The sequence below is a fragment of the Cricetulus griseus genome, chromosome 4 (genome assembly GCF_003668045.3).
Source record: "Cricetulus griseus strain 17A/GY chromosome 4, alternate assembly CriGri-PICRH-1.0, whole genome shotgun sequence".
Lineage (NCBI taxonomy): Eukaryota > Metazoa > Chordata > Mammalia > Rodentia > Cricetidae > Cricetulus > Cricetulus griseus.
In genome coordinates this window covers 211443401-211466535 of record NC_048597.1, presented here as the reverse complement: position 1 = coordinate 211466535, position 23135 = coordinate 211443401, and the positions used below count along the sequence as shown (strand labels likewise).

The following is a 23135-nucleotide window of genomic DNA, read 5'->3' as shown; positions in this document are numbered from 1 at the left end:
GTCCTGGGATTAGGAAGGTTGAGAACCAGTGTTCCAGATCAAAGGCAGATGGGCTCATTTTAAGACTTTAAGTAAAGGGCCATCGATTTGCGGGACTCCTCCCCACTGCAGGGGAGTGCTCTACTTTTGAATAAACCTTGCTAGACCTTTTAAAAGAAAAAGCTTTAAGGAAAGAGAAAAGAAGCTGTTGACATAGTTAGAATAGCTTAAGTGGCTTATTGATTTAAACACAAGAGTCCAATGGGCCATGGGGTGTACTTTATAGTTCTTTATAGTAATCTCTAGTACTTTATAGGCTGAGGCAGGAGGATCATGAGTTCAAAATCAACATAGATACATAAACTGACTTAAAACAAACAAAAATAGCTGGGCATTGGTGGCACACACCTTTAATCCCAGCACTCGGGAGGCAGAGACAGGCGGATCTCTGTGAGTTCGAGGCCAGCCTGGTCTCCAGAGCGAGTGCCAGGACAGGCTCCAAAGCTACACAGAGAAACCCTGTCTCGAAAAACCAAAAAAAAAAAAAAAAAAAAAGTTTGATCATTCACAAAAGCATAAAGTAAACAAGCAATGTTGAAGTAACAATGCTAAGAAATAAACCAGACTATTTGGCCCCAAACCCCAGCTGAATGTTTTAGCAGCCATGCGACATGCCAAAGTTGCTTAACCTTTATATGACTATTTTTGCTCATATGAAGCAAAAACCAGGAGGGGGCGCTGTCAGGTGTCCCAGTAGACAATCATACTGGAAATGAGAGTGTGAGGATGACCCTGACCGTGAATCCTCCTGCTGTGTCTACCAAATTCTGGGAGAACAGGTGTGTGTGACCATAGCATGTTAGCTAGCTCCCACTGTTTCATGGGCCCAGGACTGTAGAGAAAACCGATGAGCCCCGAGTCAGTGGAGAGCCAAGAGCCTTCAAGGTTTTCACCTTCCTCAGAGGCAACTCCACAGCAGCACCCACAGAGAAGCTGACAGGAACACTTAAAACATAAGGGTCTCTGCACAAAGGACCCTTCTGTGTGGTCAAGCATGGAAATAGATATAAGAACCACCCACAGGCCCCTGAGTGCTCAATACAAAGGGACCCTTCCCCCCACCAAGCCTGCCAGGCCACGCCTCTACAATTGCTGAGAGGAAATCCACATTAGGGTATTTTGGGCCAGGCACTGGACATATCACCAGGGAAAAGAGAAAAACACCCTGTTCTTTTCTCTGGGAGGATTAAATGTGAACAGTAGCAAAGTGGTCTTTTGACAGAAATGGAATCAAACCAAGCCAGTAGGGTTGGATGTGTTTTGACTAGACTTGGGGTTTTCTGGCCCTATACCCACGGGGCACCGCTAGTCCCTCCCCATCCGTTCTGGCTTAGGGAGTCTTCCTTGGAAGCAAGGGCTTCATTGAGGATGGTTCTCTCTTAGGGAAGTGAAGCAGATGCTATAACCTTGGATGCCGGGTGGGTGTATGAGGCAGGCCTGACTCCCAACAATCTGAAGCCTGTGGCAGCAGAGATCTACGGGACACCTGAAAGTAAGTTCTCCCAAAGTACCCAGGAGGGGTGTTGTGACTTTGTCTCCTGGTACACATTAACTCTCATTCCGTAGGCAGGTATATGGTATTAGATACTAGCAAAGCACTCTTTGGGGAGCCAATGGGGCATGAGAAGAAATTCTAGTCCTTCAGGTCCAAATCAAAGTATCTGGGGACTTTGGTCAGGTTCAAGGCTACCCTGGACCTTCTGAGTCAGGCATTCTTAATGTAGAAAGAGAGTAGCCTGGGGTCCAGTTTGTTCTTTGTTGGATCTGGTGATATGTCCAAGCTCCCTGGAGCCTCAGGTGCCATGGACATGGGAGAATCCACTCTAAGGCACACAGTGAGAGCCCAACAGTCCAAAAAGTCTTCTGAGATTGCTCCGACTGTCCCTGTCACCAGAGGACATAAAATACTTTGAGGGGAGCAGTGAATGTGAGCCTTTGTTGTTGCAGCTCCATGTTCCTGGTGGCCTGGGGTTGGTTGGCAAGAATAGGGTGAACAGAGCATCCTTGACCGATGTTCAGGTGCTTCTTGGCCCTGTGTTTTCCAGGAACGATGCTACAAATGTACCTTCAGTCTTTAAGCCTACAGAGGTTTATCTGGCTTCTTACCAGCCAATTCCACCTAAGTTACCCCGGGTCTCTCTTCCCTCAGTCAGAGCCAAGCACTGGTGACTGGTGCTTCCCTGTACCACGCCAAAGTCCTCCATTCACACTGTTCCCTTTCAGAGCCACAAACCTCCTACATGGCTGTGGCTGTGGTGAAGAAGGGCACAGGCTTCAACCTGAAAGAGCTCCAAGGCAAGAAGTCATGCCACACTGGCCTGGGCAGGTCTGCAGGGTGGAACGTCCCCATCGGCTTACTTTTCTGTGAATTTCCGGAGCCTCGAGAACCCATTGAGAAGGGTAAGCTGTCACCTCTATTCTGGATGTTCTGCTGAGGTCACACAGTCCTGATTAGTCCGTCAGGTAGGCTGAACTCCAAGGTGCTGGAGAGAGATAGAAACATCTACAAAGTGGCATCTCTGAGGCACCAGCTGCCCGTGGGAAGTAGCAGCTGAACCGCGTTTGTTGTTGTGAGCTCCCAATGCCCCAGCAGAGGCTGTCCTGAGGAGGGAAGAAAAGGGCAGATGGATCCACAGTGGATTTCCATATTCACAAACAGCTGGACCTGCTCCCACCTCCACCCGCATTTCCTGTCTGGAGATGTGATTCATTCTGCTAAAGGGTGCTTTTGGTGCCACCTGGTGGTCATAAGGTTGTCCTGCACCTCTCTAGTCTGTTCTATGCCCCCAGAGGTGTCCTCTCTTGAAAAGATCTGGGAGCAGAGTGGGCGGACAAAGAAAGGCCTAGGGCAAGCCTTGGCTGGCAGGAAGTACGGGCTGGTGTACCTGGGAGGGTAACTGCCAGGCAGTGGTTAGCCTATACCTGTTTAGAAGCCTTGCTTAGCACATGCAAGCCAGAGCCAGGACTGTGCTTGCTGGCTTCGTGGCTTTGTGCCTCTGCATTCCCTCACAAGCCCAAGCTGGGTGATGGCATTGTGCTTATGCTTTGTTGTCCATTTCTTTGTATCGAACAGCTGTGGCCAGTTTCTTCTCCGGCAGCTGTGTCCCCTGTGCAGATTCGGTGTCCTTCCCCCAGCTGTGTCAACTGTGTTCAGGCTGTGGCTGCTCCTCTCTTCAACCATACTTTGGCTATACAGGCGCCTTCAAGTGAGTGAGATCGCCACTCTGGTGGCCAGTGCTGAAGGCCTCAAATGGAGGTTCTTTGCTGACCCAAAGCAGATCCCCACCTCCCTGAAGGCATCTAGGGGGCTTAAACTTCTCCCAAGGAGGCAGTGGTACAACCTGGAACTCTCAAGGCCAGGCTAGTCTATATTCCCTTTCATCTGATGTCAAAGGTCAAGCCCTGTTGGGGTAGTCCTCTGTCTCTCCTCAGAGCTTTTGCATCTGGCTGGTGTCCCCTCTCATCAAGCTGGGCAGCATCTGAAGGGTCTAACACACCTCCAGTGCCTGGGGATGTAACAGAGCCTCCACCCTCTATGACAGCAGTGAACCACACTCAATATACTGGACACTCCCCTGCCACCACCCCAACAAACATGTGGCTTTTGTTTATTTTGTTTACATATAATGTATTTTGTATGCTTTCCCTTCCCCCAACTCCTCCTAGATCCTATACCACCACCACCACCACCAACAACAACAAAGGTCAAAACAAAACAAACAAAAACCAAACTGCGGGGGGAGGGAGAGCAAAACAAAACATGGAGTCTGCCTTGCATTGGCCAGCTACTGGGGCGTGAAGACTTGCCCTGAAATGTGAAAACTGATTTTTCCAAGCAAGCATCAGTTGCATGTAGCTTCTTAGTTAGGAGGGGACTTTGTGTCATGTGGCTGGTTTCTTGCTCTCTCTTTTCATCGTGCTTAGACCCTGAAGTTCACACAGCCAGGGTAGAAACACCATTGCCTTCAGTACTAGGGATTTGAAGCCTTTTTTCCATGAAAAGGCTTTCACCTTCTTTCTGCCAGTCTGGGCCTTTGGCTTGTGTGAGCTCATCCCCTCCCGCAGCAATGCTCTGGATGCCAGCAGGCCACCGGAGTTCTTGTCCCTGTGCTTCTTTCCCATAGGTGTCTGAAAGATGGAGGTGGAGATGTGGCCTTTGTCAAACATACAACCATATTTGGTAAGTGATGGGCAAAGACTGGCAGGTTCCCTGCTCCCCTTCACCGTCAGTAGGTGCTTTCTCTACCATTGCTTGAATTTCTACATGGCAAAGGCCGGTGCTTCTGGGGTCTCCACTAGACTCATGGGCCTCTTTCTGTCACTCAAACCACACATGGCTCTATCTCTAGGGCAGATTTGCCATAGCCAAGGGTTGGAGGTTGCTCTGGCTGACCTTGGCTTGTCAGCAGTCTTGCTGAGCTCAGACTCATGGGATGGAGGCATTCGTTGTTTCACTGGTCCACAGAAGCCTTCATCCGGGTGTGGGCTCATCTTCCTGCATGTTCCTTGGCCGTCAGAGATCCCTCTGGGTCCTTCAGCTCATGCTTCTATGATAATAGGACTACAAAGGTGGGGAGGGACTCAGCCTGCCACAGGCTCACCTGAACTTTCCCCTCCTTAGAGGTCCTGTCACAGAAGTCTGACAGGGACCAATATGAGCTGCTCTGTCTTGACGGTACCCGAAAGCCAGTGGATCAATTTGAGCAGTGCTACCTAGCCCGGATCCCTTCTCACGCTGTTGTGGCTCGGACTGTGGATGGCAAAGAGGACTTGATCTGGGAGATCCTCAAAGTGGCCCAGGTATCCCACCCACCATCCGCTCCCCTGCTTACAACTCTGTGCTCAGATCTTCTTGACATCTGGACATACTAGAACAGTCCTTTTGCATGTTCAGAACACAATGGGGCCCCTGTCATGTGTTACCAGCCTCTCCAGCATCCTCAGCTGGGACTCCTTGTAGAGTAGAGGTGTCTTCTCTGGTATCAATATCCACCATTTTTTTGATCAGTGGCACCATTTCCATCTAAGGTAGGCCCTCAAGGCCCAGAGAAAAATACCAAAAGGCCCTCCTGTAACCCAGAAGGAAAGAGAAATCTCTACATCCCCCCCACCCGCCGCCACCACCACACACGCACATACACACATGCACACACACACTGACTGCAGAGGGGCTGACTTCCCATTGGCAGAGGTTAGTTAAGACAGTTTCCTCAGGTCCGGCCTATTTATCTGTCCATCAGGAGTTTAAGAGGCAACCATCGAGTGCTAGCCTCTGCACTAGACCCACTTCTTCTTCTTTTTTTTTAATATTTTATTTAGTTATTATGTCTTCTGCCTGCATGCCAGCAGAGGGCACCAGATCTCATTCAAGGTGGTTGTGAGCCACCATGTGGTTGCTAGGAATTGAACTCAGGACCTCTGGAAGAGCAGTCAGTGCTCTTAACCGCTGAGCCATCTCTCCAGCCCCTAGAGCCACTTCTTATTCTCAGCTAGCTCTCACCCACTCAGGAAGGCATGCTCAGAAGCACGGGGCACGAGAACATGGGATGGCCCTTACAAGGTATTGGACAAAGAAGGTGCTAGGTGATGGAGAGCAAGCTCAAGTGCCTTCTTTCCTGGTACCTCCAAGTTTCTTGTGGTTTGAAAATCAGTTTTCTGAACTTTTTCCTTGTTCTTCTCTTCAGTCCTGCTTCTTACTCTCCCTGATCCCTGTTGCTATTTACTGTTCTCCCCGCAAAAAAAAACAGGAACATTTTGGCAAAGGCAAATCAAAAGACTTCCAACTGTTCGACTCTCCTATTGAGAAAGACCTGCTGTTTAAGAACTCTGCTATCGGGCTGTTAAGGGTCCCCCCAAGAATGGACTACAGGCTATACCTCGGCCATAGCTATGTCACTGCTATTCGGAACCTCCGGGAAGCAAAATGTAAGTACTCAGGAAAAGCCAGGTGTCCCCAAGGAATGTAGGGAACCTGGCAAGGTCAAGAAGCAGCCATAGTCTTTCTGGGGACTGCTGGCCTCTTCTGATGTCCCTATTTCTGTCCTTCTTGTAAGCCCAGGGCTGGAACGATGCCAGGTGGCATCAACCATGAGAGAGTCTGGAGGTCACCAAGGGCTTTAAAGGCTGTTCACATTTTAAATGACCTGGGTTGATCCTGGTATCATTTCCTCTGCATGAATCAGTATTCCCATGCCCTTTATGAAGCCAATTAGACGATTACAAAGTAAATAAATCAAAGTTTCTACAGGTTGCACATTCCTTGCTAATACTCTGGTCAACACAGGCATAAGAAAGTTACAGGTCTCGGGAGGTTGAGCTCACCCTGGGTTTCACTGGGATAATGGAGGCTTGCCTAATAATTTATGCATTTGGTGGAACATCTAGTCACACACTCTGCTAGATGCTGGACTTAAAAGCACATTTTAGATTCTGTTGTCCTGGGACTTTCAGGCCAGGGAGGGGACACATGTTTGAGAGATGATCACACTACTCAACAACTAATTACGAAGCGAGAAAATGAAAAATGGCAACAACAATAAATTAGCAAGGTCCTACAAGAGTAAAAAGCAAAGTCAAACAGAGACCCTCCTGGGCAAGGGCTGAGGCCCTGTGAGGGAGTGATCTGGGAACTGAGCCTAAAAGATGGGCATGTGCACATCTGTTTGTCTGTCTACATCTATCTATCTATCTATCTATCTATCTATCTATCTATCATCTATCTACTTACTATCTACCATCCATCATTCACCTATCATCTATATACCATCTATCTATCTATCTATCTATCTATCTATTATCTATCATCTATCTATCTATCTATCTATCTATCTATCTATCTATCTATCTATCTTTTTGCTGGAGTTACATTATCCTGACGCCATGACTGATAAAATGGGAGCATGCACTGGCGAATGAGATGGGGGTGTTCACTTCTCTAGTAGAGTTTACATTCTCCCATGTGGAAACCTATGACAAACAATGAATATAGAAACAACTGGTTGGTTAAAACTGCTATTTGAAAAAGAAGGAAGAAAGAAAAGTGTTCAGATGTTAGGGTGTCCTGAGGCTAGAGAGTTGGCTTTTCAAAAGAAAAGATTGGGGGTCTAGAGAAATGACTCAATGGTTAAAAACAAGTATGGCTTTTGAGAGGACTCTAGTTTGGGTCCCAGCGCCTGTTTTCAGCAGCTCACAACTGCCTGTAACTCCAGCTCCAGAGGATCTGATGCCTCCTCCTGGCCTTGGGGGGTACTGCACTTACATGCACAAACCCACATACAGATACATAATTAAAATTAAATAAAAAATTCTTACAAAATAGGAAAAGTTCAATCTAAGTGAAATTAACAAAAGTTGGACTGTCTACTGTTTTTGCTTCCTAGGACTACTGTGAGTTCCTTGAATTGGATCTGTTCCTCTCATCATTTGCATGAAGCAGTTAGCATCATTGACATATCCCAGATAGCAGCTGGGGCCTTCTCTTTCTTGACCCTCTGGTTCTTCTTCTTGAACTACAGGCCCAGAAACCCCCAGCAGTAGCGCGGCAGTGAAGTGGTGTGCTCTGAGTCACCACGAGAGACGCAAGTGTGATGAATGGAGCGTTAACAGTGGAGGGCAGATAGAGTGTGAATCGGCAGAGACCACCGAGGACTGCATTGACAAGATTGTGGTATGTCCCTTCTGCCAACATAGGGCAGTGTCCCCAACACTGACCTGCTGGCCCCCTGTCAGGCAGACTCAGCAAGCATAGCTAGAGTGATATAGAAACCCCCTTTCTAGAATCCTAGCTCCCCAGGAGGTTCCAAGCCTTAGAGTTTGTGGGTCTAAAGAATGCCTGTGGGTTCCCTTTGCTCTTTACATTAGCACAGTGGGAGGGTAATCTGAGCCATGTCCTTCTGAGTGTCACTGGGCTCATGATGTACCCTGATGAGTGTGGAAGGATTGGAGGTTTTGAACTTGCAGGCAAGTACACATCCACTTAATTGATCAAAAGGGTGTTCCTTATTTTCCTATAGAGAATCTTCAAAATCCCGAGCCCAACAAAGAAGAAAATAAACACCCCTTTCCATCATATAACTCAGAGAAAACCCCTTTTTTAAGATCATGTCATACAGATTGCTTAGCACGTCCCATCTCGTCATATCTTGTAAGCCCTTCTTATATCTTTCAAACCCTGATTTGGTGCTTCTGTCTTAGAAAATACACTTCGTTTCTTCCAGCGTGGCGCGCTTGGAGAAGGCAAGGAAGCTCCAGGCTTTCAAGCCCCTACCTCCTTCTCTTGGTCCAGAGCACCCTTGCCCCCCTCCCACAATTTGGCAATTCTTTGAGTTGAATCTCTTGGTGTTGCTGTAGTTACCATTGTAGTTACTGCTGTTGATGGTGGTAGTATTTGGAGACAGGGTGTCACGTGGCTGATGTTGGTCTGTTACTGACTGAGGCTGAGAACAACCTGCTACCCGCATCATTCTGCTTCTACCTCTGGCATGTTGGGTTTATTTGCCTCTATGCCACTTCCTAAACTTAGGGTTGCTCAGGACAGAACCCTGGGCCTCTGGTATGCCATGCTGGCACTCTACCAACTGAGCTGTAGTTGCAGTTGGATATTTGATAACTAACCGGTAAATATATGGAAACAAAGTAACATCTGTTGACAATACTAGGATTTCTTGCCACTGTCAACCGAACCTTCTAGAGTTTCTCAGCTCTGCTTTTGAACTCTTAAAAATAACTGTGTGTTTTCCAAGCTACCCATCACAAAGCAAAGCAGGCCACCAGTCTTGCTCTTCTATGTATATTTTAAAATATTACATTATTTTAGATACATCCCATTTTATTGTTTTGTCCGAGTCAGGGCAAGAAAAATCAAACCAAATTAGTGAATAGCCTGCTAACTTAAAACCTGAGTCTATATATAAAGGTATGCTAACATCTGGGTGTGGCTAACTGATCATTCCGGGGTCCAGTACCAACATCTACTGTTGTCCTGGCTTTATAACTTGTGTTGGGAAGGATTTTCAAGGAGACAGCCTAGAAGGGTGGGTGATGCAGGAAACAGCAACTCTTCATTCACTGTGGCTTGCTGTCTTTGCAGAATGGAGAAGCTGATGCCATGAGCTTGGATGGAGGATATGCCTACATTGCAGGCCAGTGTGGTCTAGTACCTGTCATGGCAGAGAAGTATGGTGAGTGCTACAGAGTGTCTTCCTCTGTGCTTCCTTTTTTTCTGGGCCATGGGGAGAGGAGAGCCACGGCCTGGCCCAGTTTCTCTCACAGCCACCATGAAGGGCCTCCTGCCTGAGCTCACTGTTGTTGGCTGTTCATTTTTTACTTTTTGCTCTTTTGGGGGCCTGCCATCCACATCCCAAAATGAATCACACATGGAGTCTTAGTAATATTAATGAATTCCCAGCCTTAACTTGGCTTGTTTCTAGCCAGCTTTTCTTAAATTATCCCATCTACCTTTTGCCTTTGGGTTTTTTTCTTTTCTTCTGTAATCTTACTTTCACTCTTACTCTGTGGCTGGCTGCATGGCTGGTGGCCTCTTCCTTTCTTGCTCCTTCATCTTCATCTTCCTCTCCCCAATTTTCTCCTTCTATTTATTCTCTCTGCCTTCCAGCCCCTCCTATCCTTTCTCCTGTCGAGCTACTGTCCATTCAGCTCTTTATTAGACCAATCAGGTGTTCACAGAGTTAAACAAATGCAATATGTAACACACAAAAAAATTAAAGACCCAGAGACAGATATTGGGGTTCAACCTGAAGATCGGGGAAGCAAAGCTGCCAGCCACTAGCTCTCACTTTCAAGCTCAGGCTGAAAGGGCTGTTCCACAAGCTCTTCACCAAGTCTCAAACAGCTGCCTCTATTCAGTGTGGCTAGAGAATCAATGTCTGATACTGAGACCTTGCTCCTGATTTATACACCTCCCTAATGCTGAGATGAAAAGCATATGATCCGAGGTGCTGAGGTCATCTTTGTGTGAGCTGTTTCTCCTTAGGCCTGGATCAATCTTGTGTAGATCTGGGAGGCCTTGAACTCATAGAGATACATCTTCCTCTTAGTCCTGAGCCCTGGGATTAAAGGTGTGTACCACTACCTCCTAGCTGCTGACTGCTGGGATTAAAGGTGTGTGCCTGGCTTCTATGGGTTGTGGCTAACTTTGCTTTCTGAATTCTCAGGCAAGCTTTAATCATAAATAATATATCACAACATAAAAGAATGCAACACATCTTTTCAAATGTTCCACAGCAAAACCAAATGTAACACAGCTTTTTAAAAAGATTTTATTTATTTATTACACATACAACATTCTGCTTCCATGTATATCTGCACACCAGAAGAGGGCACCAGATCTCATAATGGATGGTTGTGAGCCACCATGTGGTTGCTGGGAATTGAACTCAGAACCTCTGGAAGAGCAGTCAGTGTTCTTAACCTCTGAGCCATCTCTCCAGCCCATGTAACACATCTTAAGATAATATTCTACAGCAGTCTTCCCCAGTCTCTGGGACTCCCTCACCTAGAATCTCCACAGTTGTCTTAAAGAATGAGAGCGGTGGTACCATCAGTCCCTGCTATGAGACTTCTGGTATAAAAGGGATCCTACTGCAGAGGACATGAGGGTGTCTAGAAAGTCTTTTTTTTTTTTTTCGAGACAGGGTTTCTCTGTGGCTTTGGAGGCTGTCCTGCTCTTGTAGACCAGGCTGGTCTCGAACTCAGAGATCCACCTGCCTCTGCCTCCCGAGTGCTGGGATTAAAGGTGTGCGCCACCAACACACGGCTAGAAAGTCTTAAAATGTCCAGCAACTCTTACTCTCCCTGATGCCTTGTTGCTGGACAGGTACTTTCAGTTACCATCCCACTGCAGGCTTGGTTCATAGTGAGCAAGATGCTTGAAAGGCAGTTTGCACATGAATCCTGGAGGTCAACAGCCAGATGAACTTATTGTCAATGAGTCATGTGTGCAGTTTTATCCACTCTTTATTTTTAGTGGCTTCATGGGAAGGGCATGGTCATCCAACCTATACATAAATGTTTAATAATTTATTTTCTTTCCTCCAGATGATGGTAGCTGTACAGACCAAGAAAAAGGTGAGTTGAAACTGGTAATCCTGGCCATTAGGAGGTAAATTCTCATTGCTGGGGGACATGGTTGGGCAAGTTGATAAGTCAATGGAGAGATCTAATTTTAGAATGCAGTGTTGTGAGAGGGTTGTGACTGGTCAGGATGGCTGTGCTCCTACACTTGCCATCACTTAGACATGGGGCTTCTCATTTCATGTTACAACATAAGTCTTGTCCTCTCATGAGAGGATCCAGGGATTCAGAATTTATGAATGGTTTAGGATCCTGGAGACAAATCTAGGCTCTTCCCATTGCTTCCCACCATTTTGAATTATTCAAAGTCTCCAGAGTTTTCTACGAGAGTTAGCACAGGCCAAGGGACCTTGCTGATGTGGTCCTTGTAGGACTGAGTAGAGAGCTTCAGAATTATGATGTCTAGGAGCATGGAATTTTCTGACTGTCCAACCAGGCTCGGCTCAGGAACTAGACTAAGCAGACAAGGGCTTTGATTATGGATTAGATCTGAAATGACAGCACAAGAGCAAGCAGGAAGTCTGCCACCAAAGTGACACGGAGCCCCAGCACTGTTTCCTTAGGTTATATTACACAGAACCATGAGTTTACAGTTCTGACCTCGCCCCTGCAACTGAACACAACCACCCAGTTTTTAGCACATCTAGAAAGAGCCATTGCTATTCCATGTCTAATAAGGATTGTTTTCTGTTGTAGAGAGTATTCTGAATGAATTTAAATAGAAAACAGAATCACAGGTTAGTGTCCTAGCCCCTATGAGAAGACATGTTTGTGCTATTGAAAAGGACAAGCAACTTGATCTTGGTGTTTCCAGTTTGCATATTTACTCTGATCTAAAACAATATTCTCCTTATGAGAGGATTTCTGGTCTGATTAACTCCATTACATGTTCATTTATAAAATGTCAGAATTACATTAGCTTTTCGGTATCCATTTCTCTGATTTAATACTTTGGAAAGTGAGTTACTGGTTTTTTAACTTCAAGAGCCTTAACCTTATGCACACAGGTAAGGATTATATGCCAGCCACTTCTATAGTGATAATGTGTTAATACTTTTGCTATTCATTTTCACATTGTATGGGTGCCCATGTGTCTGTGGGCACATGTGCATGTTTGTGATGTAACATATACAGGTCAGAAGCCAACCTCAAGTGGCATTTCTTAGGAGCTAACCACTTTGTTTTATGAGACAGGCTCTTTCATTGGCCTGGAGTTCCCTTAGTAAGTAAAGCTGGCTGTCAGTGAGCTCCAGGAAACTGTCTGTCTCCATTTTCCTATTATGGAGATTATAAGCACTTGCCACACACACACACACACACACACACACACACACCACATACACCACACTACCATGCCTGGATTTTTTACATGGGTTCTGGGACGTAACTCCAGAGTCCATTATATTATTTTTAAATTGATATATAAAAACATTTAAAAAACTGTACATAATCATGTGATCTTAGTTCTTTGCTTTTGAAATTCTTCTACACCAGAGTCAGCTGCCGTGGAGTTCCTTTCATGGCACAGTGTGCTATTTAGAACATCCTTGCTGTTTTATGAAGACAGTGGCATCTGTTGGAAGCAGACATTCAGGGAGGTCCCAGCGATATTAATAGTTGTTTTGGGGTATCTTTCCTGTAGGGTACTATGCTGTGGCAGTGGTGAAGAAATCAGACCGTGACATCACCTGGGACAATCTGAAAGGCAAGAAGTCCTGCCATACTGCAGTAGACAGAACTGCTGGCTGGAACATCCCCATGGGCCTACTGTACAGCAGGACAAAAAGCTGCAAGTTTGGTGAGCAGAGCTGGGAAAGGACCTTGGCACATAGGGAAAATGGGTCCTGAGAAAGGCTGTGAGATCCAGGTCCATATAAGTTCAGTTTCAGAAAAGTGAACCTCGAAGAAATATCAAAAAGACTAGAGGGCCTGAAGTGCTGAAGAATGGAGTCAGGGAGATTTGTCTCAGTCACACATAACGGCTTCAGTGAATATGCATTTACTTTTCTCTCCCATGAAGACGACCACATGTGAGCATTCCATGGCTAATATGGTTTTGAAGGCTCCTTCTTTCTTTCTGCTCCACAATTCCCATCAGAGCATTTCCATGCTCAAAGCTATCTTATGGTTGCCAAGGCATTCATGACCCAGGCAAAGAATGAGAGAAAATGGAAATTTATACCAACTGTGATCAGTGTTTGAAAGGAGTCTTCTGGACATGGAGCAATTATTTTTGATGTAATTTCCCTTTGTGGAGATCTTAGGTGTGCCATCATACACCTGTCTACACATACCTACCACAAACCAAACTTGATTTTTGTTACTGAGGAACAAAGCAAAATGGACATTGCGGAAACACTAAGCGATTCCTGCCATGGGGGCTCTAGGATGTGATTATGGGAGGGGGTGGTTCCTGGGTCCCTTAAGGTGTTGGTCATCTCATTGAGTTCCTGCTCAGCTCCTGGGATTCTTCAGTTTACTATGTGTCCTCTGAATATCCTGAGTGTGGTTTGTTTCTACCTCCTTAAGTTTCTGAGTAGGAATCCCAGCAGACAGAGGCTGACAATGGCTTTGCTTTATGTTGGCTTCCTGAGTTCCTCTTCCCTTGTGCCTCCATATTTGGTCAACTCCTTGAAAAGGAGAGAAGTATAAACCTGACTATGAACCCTGCAGCCCTAGTGTATGCAGGGACTGGAAGTGAGAACACATCTCTGAACTAAGATGTTCTGGTTCCTCAGAAACAAGTGCACCTGGAGCCATGGGCAGAAAGCACAGGCTCCTGGCCTCTGACTGCTGGACCCTCTGAACCCCCTGGACTTTCACAGCCATGAAAGCAGGCAAAATGCAGGGAAAATTCCCTATTCTTTTTTATGCTTTGAGATGAAAGGGGAAGCTCAAACAAACACAACAACAACAACAACAACCCAGCAACAACAACAAAAACAGTGGTACAATCTTAGAAATTCAATTTCTTCATTCATCAAGCTGGAGATGGTACCATCATGATGTTCAAGGTGTCCCCTCCACCCTGAAGTGTGTGACTCACAAAACCCTTTCCCAACCTTGATAGGCTTTCTTCAAAGCCCTATAGTCTGGCCATTCTGGGTTGGTGGGTGGCAGGTTACAGAGGGAATTATTTAATACCCTGTCAGATGTTAGTAAACTGTTAGCACTGACACACAGAAAAACTGACTTTCTCTTGCTCTTTGGTTCAGATGAATATTTCAGTCAAGGCTGTGCTCCTGGATATGAGAAGAATTCAACTCTCTGTGACCTGTGTATTGGCCCAAACAAATGTGCTCCGAACAACAAAGAGGGATATTATGGCTATACAGGGGCTTTCAGGTGAGTTTTCCAATCCTAATATGTATGGTGATGTCCTAGTCTTGACTGGTCTGTTAGGTGCTGTACATATTAGGATGAGAGATTTTTCTCACCAAATGTAGAGATGGCATGTGAAGGGGAATCTGGTCCCCACAGAGCCCCGCCTGCCAGAGCCAGCTATCAGACAGTGAGACTGACAGGGGATGATGCTTAGCAGTTTTCAACTGGGGGCAATTTGCCTCCTAGAGAACATTGGCAATGTCTAGAGACGCTTCTTATTGTGGTGATGTTGGGGTGAGGGTGCCTCCAGCATTGAAGAAATAGAAGTAGATTAAACCCTTACAGTGCACAGGTCAGCACTAATTAACCAAGTCCCAAGTGTCACTAGTGCCAAAGCAGTGGTACCTTTCCATAGTTGACCAAATACTGAGTAAGGAGTCTGGCTCAAGCTTTTCCATGATAATCAAGAACCATACTCATCTTGAGGTAGAGAATAATGAGGAACATGATTTCTAAATTCCTCTGTACAATAATATTTTATGGAATGTCTATCATTTTTTAAACTTAAGAAATAAGCATTTTAATTACATGTTCGTGTGTGTGTGTGTGTGTGTGTGTGTGTGTGTGTGTGTGTGTGTGTGTGTGTGTGTGCTGCTGTGTGTGGGATGCCTGTGGGAGCCGGAGGAGGGAATCAGATCCCACAGATCAAGAGTGACAGGCAGTTGTGAGCTTCCTGATGTGGGTGCTGGGATCTGTATGTAGAGCTCAGATCTGTAAGAGCCACTTACTTGCCAAGCCACCTCTCCAACTCTGTGTCTATCATTTTTGTAGGACATCTGTGTACCTGGCTAAGGTATTATGGTTTAGCAACTCTTGTGCCTCAGACCTTCTGTGATGTGGTAGCTCAGGAATCCATGGTTAATGCTATTACAATTGAACCTCCCAGTAACAAAATGAAAAGCAAAGGACAACTCAACATGCCATTAAGAACCAAACTTGTGAGAGAAAGTATGAACCACACCACGCACACACTTCTGATTATACAAAAGAGAATGCATGGGGCGCAGCATCTCAGGACTTAGGAGACATAAAATGCACCACCTTTGACCATTTCCTTGTCCTTTTTGCTGGTGGTAGCATGTTTGAGAGCTACAGGTCAAGGCAAAAGGCTCAAACTTTGCTTATAGAAACATACTTAAAGGGTCTCATTTTCCAAAATGTCTTATAAAACTCAGATATAGCATGCAATCCTCAAACTGACAGGCTCAGCTTAAAAAAAAAACATGGCACAATCAGTGGAGGGCACAATAGTCACTTCACCCTTTTAGTGACTAGCCGCAGAACTTTTGTCAAACTGCAGGAAGAGGCAGGTGATTTCCCTTGAAGCAAGAGGGGGAAAGGACTGGGCCCACTGTTTAAGAATCTGATGCACCCAGATCAGCAAGTAGCTACTGAAGCACACGCTAGTTCAACATTTTCTTTCTTTCTTTCTCTCTTTCTTTCTCTCTTTTGGTTTTTTTTTTTGTTTGTTTTTTGAGACAGGATTTCTCTGTTTATCTTTGGAGTCTATCCTGGCACTCGCTCTGGAGACCAGGCTGGCCTCGAACTCAGAGAGATCTGCCTGCCTCTGCCTCCCGAGTGCTGGGATTAAAGGCGTGCGCCACCAACTCCTGGCTAATTCAACATTTTCAGTAAAAATGGTAAGACCATACACAACAGAGTTAACGCTGTTGGTATTTCTTTCTTGGAACTTCTGGGAGATGTCTGGTGGTTCAGAACACTCTGTTCTCCATCTGAAACACCCTTCTGAGATGTATATGGGAGTCAAGGGCATATGTATCAGGCTTGGCTATATTTTCTGTGTTTTTCAAAAGGAAAAAAAAAAGAAAGAGATGAAAGAGAGGGATGGAGAGAAGAAGAGGGGTGATAAGGAAAAAAAGAAAACCAAATGACTCAAAACAGAGACCCCCTGCATGCTCCCTGAAAGTTAAAAAAATATTTTTAAAAAATGGATTAAGGATAGCACAAATTGATATTTAGGATTGAGTTACAGTCTCTCAAAAATGTTGTGCAGGGATTCAGGTCTTCAAAAATATGGAGGGATAGAGTTTCTTATCCATGTTTCAGATAATGGGGAGTTATGAGGCGTTATCCCCAGAAAACTGATTCTCTGATCCCCATGTTCATGTTGGGGAAAGGATACAACCTACTGAGAAGCTGTACTACAAATTAGCATGTAGAGGGTGGGAGACGGCTAAGTTGGCAAATGCCTGCCACACATACATGAGGCCCGAAGTCTGCATGCCTAAAATCTACATAAAAGCCAGGCACGAATGTGTGTGTCTTTAACCTCAGCACTTGTGGGTGTGGGATGGAGAAAAGACAGGTGGACACCTGGAGCTCACTAGTCAGCCAGTTTAGCCAAACTGAGGAGCTGCAGGTTCATTGAGAGACCATGTCTCAAAACAGATGGATCTGGGAAGGTGCTCAATGTTGGATTCTGGCTTCTGCATGTATGTACACACATGCACATGCACACGTAACCCACATGAATGTGCACATATGCCCTTCCCCCATCCACAGAGAATAAAGAAAAGAATTATGTAGTATGTGAAGCTGAGCTTGTGGAACTGCATGGCAACTGGGAGCCTTTTGTTTCCCTTATTCTGCATGTTGCTTAGTTGGGTCCTAACACATGCTGGTGTGGCAGGCGGCCAACTTGGATCTATACGGTGCCTCTGAATGACATGTGTCAATCTGACTTCCTGTCTTCTTTCTCCCCCACATCTGGACCTCTCCAGGTGTCTGGTTGAGAAGGGAGATGTAGCCTTTGTGAAAGCCCAGACTATCCTGCAAAACACTGAAGGTATGTGTGCTTGCTCTTCTGTTCCCTCCAGAATTTGGGTCACTGGGATTTGCTGGGGTTCTTTCTTGCCACCAGAGGGTTATACTGATCTTGGTTCTTTGTTACCTTAGATTTCTTTTGGGCTTTTCTGAGTAAGTCTCTGATTTCTAGGCCCTGACTCTCTACTTTTCATAAAGACTCCAAAGTCTAAAGCCTCTTGTCCATAGTTTATATAGGAGAGCTGACCGTCTCCTTCAGCACCTCTGATTGCCAAGCTGCTGTTTTTATGCAGAGAATGCTGACATTGCAAACTCCATTGGCACACATACAAACCCTTTAGACTTCTCTTCTCATAGTTTCTGACCCTAAATAGAGAACATTGTTATAATTCCTTGCCAGTCACCCCTCCTTTTCCCTCCATATAACCATAACTGTACTTGGGAATTAACCCAAGGCCTTGCTCGTGCTCATGCGAGTCTTTACCACTTAGGGTGGTGGGAGCAATTAGGTTATATTAAAATTAAGTTAAATTAGCTGTTCCACATCTACATGAGCATATTAACATGTGATAGGACTGGCAAAAAATTATAAATATTCCAAATATCTATAAATGGAGGGCTGGTTAAAAACACTATTCTATGCCACACCATAGAATACGGTTCACTTGTTTACAAGAATGACCTCAATTTACATAATGGTACAGAAAAAACTGTAAGGTATATAAGTAGCTGAGAAGGAGTTACAGAAGCTTCTGTATGGTAAGATCTAATGCTAAGAAAAACTGTAAGCTTGTAACATCATGTAGACCCATTATATAGGTAATCAAGTGTAAGAGGTATGGATGAAACCAGGCAGTGGTATGGTGACAGTGCATGCCTTTAATCCCAGCACTCAGGAGGCAGAGGCAGGCCGATCTCTGTGAGTTTGAGGCCAGTCTGGTCTACAGAATGAGTTCCAGGACAACCAAGGCTGCACACAGAGAAACCCTGTCTCGAAAAACAAACAAACAAGGCATGGATGGAAACACAAGTTGTGATTTCAAGGATTGGAGTCGTAGCAACCAGTAGGATTTGGGGGATGCAGAAGTGAGGATTTTTAGTTTATAAGCAGACACATTTAAAAATATGATAACCTTGGTCTCATGTGGTATTTATGCAGTTACGGAAAGAGTGTTGAGTGAACAATGAATGAACTGAGAAAGGTTGCAATCCTGCTTTATGGGAGAGAAATGAAAACTGGCAAAATAAAATGTCAGGAGGAACCATGGAAAGCCTCGGGTCGGGCAAAGGGATTTAAACTGATTATTGCAAAGAGACTACCAAAAATATTAGGCAAGCAGCTGAAACAGGACATTTTTACCTAGGACTAGCATGAAGTCAAACTGAAGATGTTGATGCCGACTTTAAAGCACCTTCTGGGGCAGTTCTTTTGTTTGGAGATGTGATAAGACAGTGCAGAGATAGGGAAACTGGCTTAGAGCATCGCATTCTTTCCACACTGGAGCCTGAAGTACAAAGGCTTTGGAATTTTATTGTTATCTGAGACAGGCTGGCCTCACTCTGTAGCTCTGGCTGGTCTCGAACTCACTATTGTAGACCAGGCTCTCGCCCCAGACTGACAGAGATCCATTTCTTTCTGCCTCCCAAAAGCTGAGATTTAAGGTGTGCCCTACCATGCCTGGCCTTTTAAAAAATGCTTTGAAGTTGTTTAGCTTTGGAATTTAAAAAGTGAAGGGTTTTTTTCTTTTTTTGTCTTTTTTATTTGTTTTTAAACAACACCCATAGAACATTGGCTCTTTTTCATGTGGCTGAGAGGTAAGATCAGAAAGGAGAGGCCACTAGTAATCTCTTGTGAACTGAGTGCCAAGCGAGCGTCCCTTCCTCCCAGCACTGTCATAAGCCTGCACCTGTGCTTCTGTGGGCCAGAAGACACAGATTCTCCACACACCAGTGGGCCAGTGACCTCCCTCCCCACCCCCACTCTGCCCCAGTAATTAAAATGGTCAGATCTGGCTGATTCACCCTTTTCTCTACCCAGGAAATAACAATGAAGCATGGGCTAAGGGTCTGAAACTGGATGACTTCGAGCTGCTGTGCCCTGATGGCAGCAGGAAGCCTGTGCAAGACTACAAAAGCTGCCACCTGGCCCAAGCTCCAAACCACGTTGTGGTCTCACGGAAAGAGAAGGCAGACCGTGTTAGCAATGTGCTTCATTTCCAGCTGGTAGGGACCGTCCAGGGTCTCCCACCATCTATTCCTAGCTGGGGCAGGTTATTTGGAGTTCAGAGCTAAGTGAAGCTTTGGTGTGTACATTCACTTTCTGAAAACTATAATTTGGGGTTCACAGATCCTGGACCAGAATATCCAAGTTCAAATCTTAGCTCGGCAGCTTTCTATCTGTGTCATCTTAGGCGTATATGACTTAAATTTTCCATTCTCAGCTTTTTCACATATTAAATAGAAATGGCGAATGAAAAAAAAAAGTGAAGAAATGCACACAAAAGGCTTAGGAAATGTGTGTCTAACAGGGGGCTCACAGCATGCTAGCTGGGACTGGATCCCTCAGACCTTGTTCTGCTTCTGTGGAACTCTTAGTCACCAGAGACAAGTTCCTACCCGACCCATGAGTCCTCAGGACCTGGAATCTGCCTTCCAGCCCCCTTTAATCTTGACTCAGGGATTCCTTTATTTTCCTCAAGTATGTTTTTCTGAAAATGAAGATGACTGACCCAGCTTCCTAATGATCATACAAGTCTTGAGGACCAGAAGTGATTTCTATTTCTCATGCTTAGACCAGCTGTGTCATGTTCATAACAGTCTGGAAAATACAAGACTCTCACCCTCAGAACAACCCTGTCAGGGTCAGGCTGTGGGGGGTGGGGGGGACGTTTATGGGGACTGCTTGAATTCTTCAATCCCCTGGGCCCTTTGCATACTCACAAACATTACCCTTCCTTCTGGTATAGCTTCCTGCCTGCTAACTTGTCATTAGTTTTAAAAGACAAGGAAACAGAACAGGAAAGCATGTCTTCAAAAGCCCTTTTCAAAGCACATGGTAATAATATGGAGTGATGTTTCTAGTTTGATATTCGATTTGGCTCAAATGTTATACTAGCTAACAGAGTTTCATGTCAGGGTTATAGATGTTTAAAGAGTGAAATAGTTAACCTTTTTGCAGTGTTTTAAACCTCTGCTTCTTGGGTAGATTTTTTTAAAAAATGCTATTAGCGATTATAAAGAGTTTAGAATTAAAAAGAGAACACAGGATAATAACAATGAGTGTTTAAGAGTATTCCTCGTGCATGACAGGAATGCTAGACTGACTTCTAGCGCCATCATTTACAACCTTGAGTGGTGGGGAGAAGCTACGTGGCTGGTCCAAAGCAAATTTAAAATTTATCCAGACACGAACTTCTAGTGGTTTCTTTTTACCATTCCTCTGAGAGGGCTCATATCTGATGTCTTCTTGGCAACAATACTGGAAGGGGCATGATATTTCTTTTCACCTCCTATAAGCACCTCCAAGGCACTTAAGTCATGAAATAGAAGAGAGATCAGAAAAGGTGGGGGGGGGTAGTTGAGCGGGGTGGGAAGTCTCAGAGGACAACAAGGCAAAGAATGTTACAGAGGACTGTGGGGGCATTGTGGAAATGTGTGGTTCAGGTTCGGGTGGGTAAATGGCAGACAAGGGAGCTGCAATGTTCCCAAGACATATTCTGTACCTTTCTTTGTTTCCAGGGCTGGCTTGGAGCTTTAAGCTTCCTGCAATGCAGGTGTTGCCCACTGCTCAGGGATGTATGTTCACATGTTTTATTTTGTTCTTTTGATAGAATTTATTTGGAAGTGGTGGACCTGAATGCCCTAAGAATTTCTGTTTGTTCTCATCTGACACCAAGGACCTTCTGTTCAGAGATGACACCAAAACCTTGTGTAGAGTTCCAGTTGGTACCACATATGAAAAATACTTAGGAGAAGACTATGTCCAAGCTGTTGGTAACATGAGAAAATGCTCTACCTCCCGTGAGTAGAATGAGCAGTGTGGAGAAGTTGCAAAGAAAGCCCAGTGATGAGTTCTGGAATGGCAGTTATAATAGGAAAAAGTCAAGCATGGCCCTAAGAAATAGCCACACAGGCAAGATAAAGTCTAATATATACAATAGAGTGGGTTGTATGCACCTATAGCAATGGGACCACAGATCCAGAACACTAGGGCAGTGAACTTATTAGAGGTACTTAATCCCATCTCATTTCTTACAAAATAAAAAGGGCACCAGTCTTATTAGAGGTCCTTATCCAATACAGATGTAACTACTTAAATTTAAATTACAGCTAAATTAAATCAAGATAACATTTATTTAATCCCACCCAGCTACAATTTTAGTGAAAAGTAGCCATAGCAAAGAGAATATTGCAGAACACTTTCTTAGACAGGTCTGATCTGCAGAACGTCAACAATGATAAGTTCTGACTAGCTATAGTTGTCAAGCCCATCTGGAACATCGAGTTCCAGGAACTGAAACAGAATAAAATATAGTTTTGCAGTCCATTTTGAGATAAATCAAACCACTTGAAAGCACTTGGAAGGTGTGAGAGAATCTGTGTGGTGTAAGGTAGTTAGTCCTCAGTTGTAGTTTGTAGGTGAGTCTTGGTCCTGATTTGAGTTGCTATCCTAGAGACAGAGCTTGAATGAGTCTGTGCTAGTTCAGAGTGGAGGCACTTTCAAGGTTTCCACACGTGGATTGGCAAGATGGTTCAGTGGGTAAAAGAGCTTGTAGACCTAAGTTTGATCCCCAGATCTGACAGTGACACACACACACTTTGCCACATGCAATTCTAGTGGAAGCAATATGCTTGTTGAGGTCCATTCAATATTTCCTTGACATTTATGACAGCCCAAGATGACAGTCTAGCTCTGCTATTCTCCAGCCCATTCCTAGACCCAGATTAGAAGGTGCTGGGGACTACCAGACACCATCTACCTAAAAATCTCAGGCAAGAGTTTTCCTGGACAACTTCTAGCTATAGGAATTCAGTTGCAGAGCCTCACCCATTAAAAACAAGGTAGAGGATGCCATGGAGTAGGAAAGTCATGTTACAGCTTCTGCACCCTTGATGTGGGCCCCTCCCTGTGGTAGGCACGGGTGCTGTGTAGGCAAGTAGAGATGGGCATTGGAAGAATGGGCCACAAAACAGAACAATAAGTCTTAGCATCTTTGTGTTACACTGAGTTACCCATTCACTAAACAGTTCATAAATATAAGAGTATTCTGAACACCTTACATCTCTCTTCTCTCCTCAGGACTCCTGGAAGCCTGTACTTTCCACAAAAGTTAAAATCCAAGAGGTGGCTGCCACTGTGATGGAGATGGATGCTCACAAGATCCATGGGCTTCCCTTGGCCTCCATGGCCTGAGGGGTTCAGGCCAACTATGTCCATCTTTACTGCTGTGTGTTACCACATACACAGACCACAAAATAAAAATGACTGTTGACTTTATATTTTCCAAGTTCCATTTTTTTTCTAAATGTTTTTTTTTGCCAGGATTTCTTTATACAATCTGACTATATATATTTACAACTGAACCTTGTCTTTTGAGCTCAAAATTCAGGTAGTCAGGGCTAGAAAGATGGCTCAGGGGTTAAGAGCCTTGTCTGCTCTTCCAGAGGGCCCAGGTTCAGTTCCCAGTACCCACATAGGGGTTCACAGCTGTTTGTAACTCCAGTTCCAGAGGCTTTGATGTTCTCTATTGCTCCAAAGGATCCTGCATGCATGTGGGGCACATAAGCACACACATACACATAAAAATAAAAGACAAGAAAATTAATTTCAAAAATAA

At 44.9% G+C, this 23135-nt stretch overlaps 1 protein-coding gene across 1 annotated transcript in view; it reads left to right on the top strand.

Annotated features, from left to right (window-relative positions):
• LOC100767241 (serotransferrin) overlaps positions 1–23135 on the top strand; it is a 48650-nt gene that overhangs the window by 3444 nt on the left and 22071 nt on the right. The window contains exons 3-15 of the mRNA XM_035444233.1: positions 1423–1531; positions 2263–2439; positions 3155–3245; positions 4164–4219; positions 4661–4839; positions 5787–5964; positions 7554–7705; positions 9128–9232; positions 12748–12928; positions 14346–14475; positions 17256–17320; positions 19337–19521; positions 21129–21318. Of these exons, the coding sequence (XP_035300124.1) occupies positions 1423–1531; positions 2263–2439; positions 3155–3245; positions 4164–4219; positions 4661–4839; positions 5787–5964; positions 7554–7705; positions 9128–9232; positions 12748–12928; positions 14346–14475; positions 17256–17320; positions 19337–19521; positions 21129–21318 (1798 nt within the window). The remainder of the gene's footprint in view (positions 1–1422; positions 1532–2262; positions 2440–3154; positions 3246–4163; positions 4220–4660; positions 4840–5786; positions 5965–7553; positions 7706–9127; positions 9233–12747; positions 12929–14345; positions 14476–17255; positions 17321–19336; positions 19522–21128; positions 21319–23135) is intronic.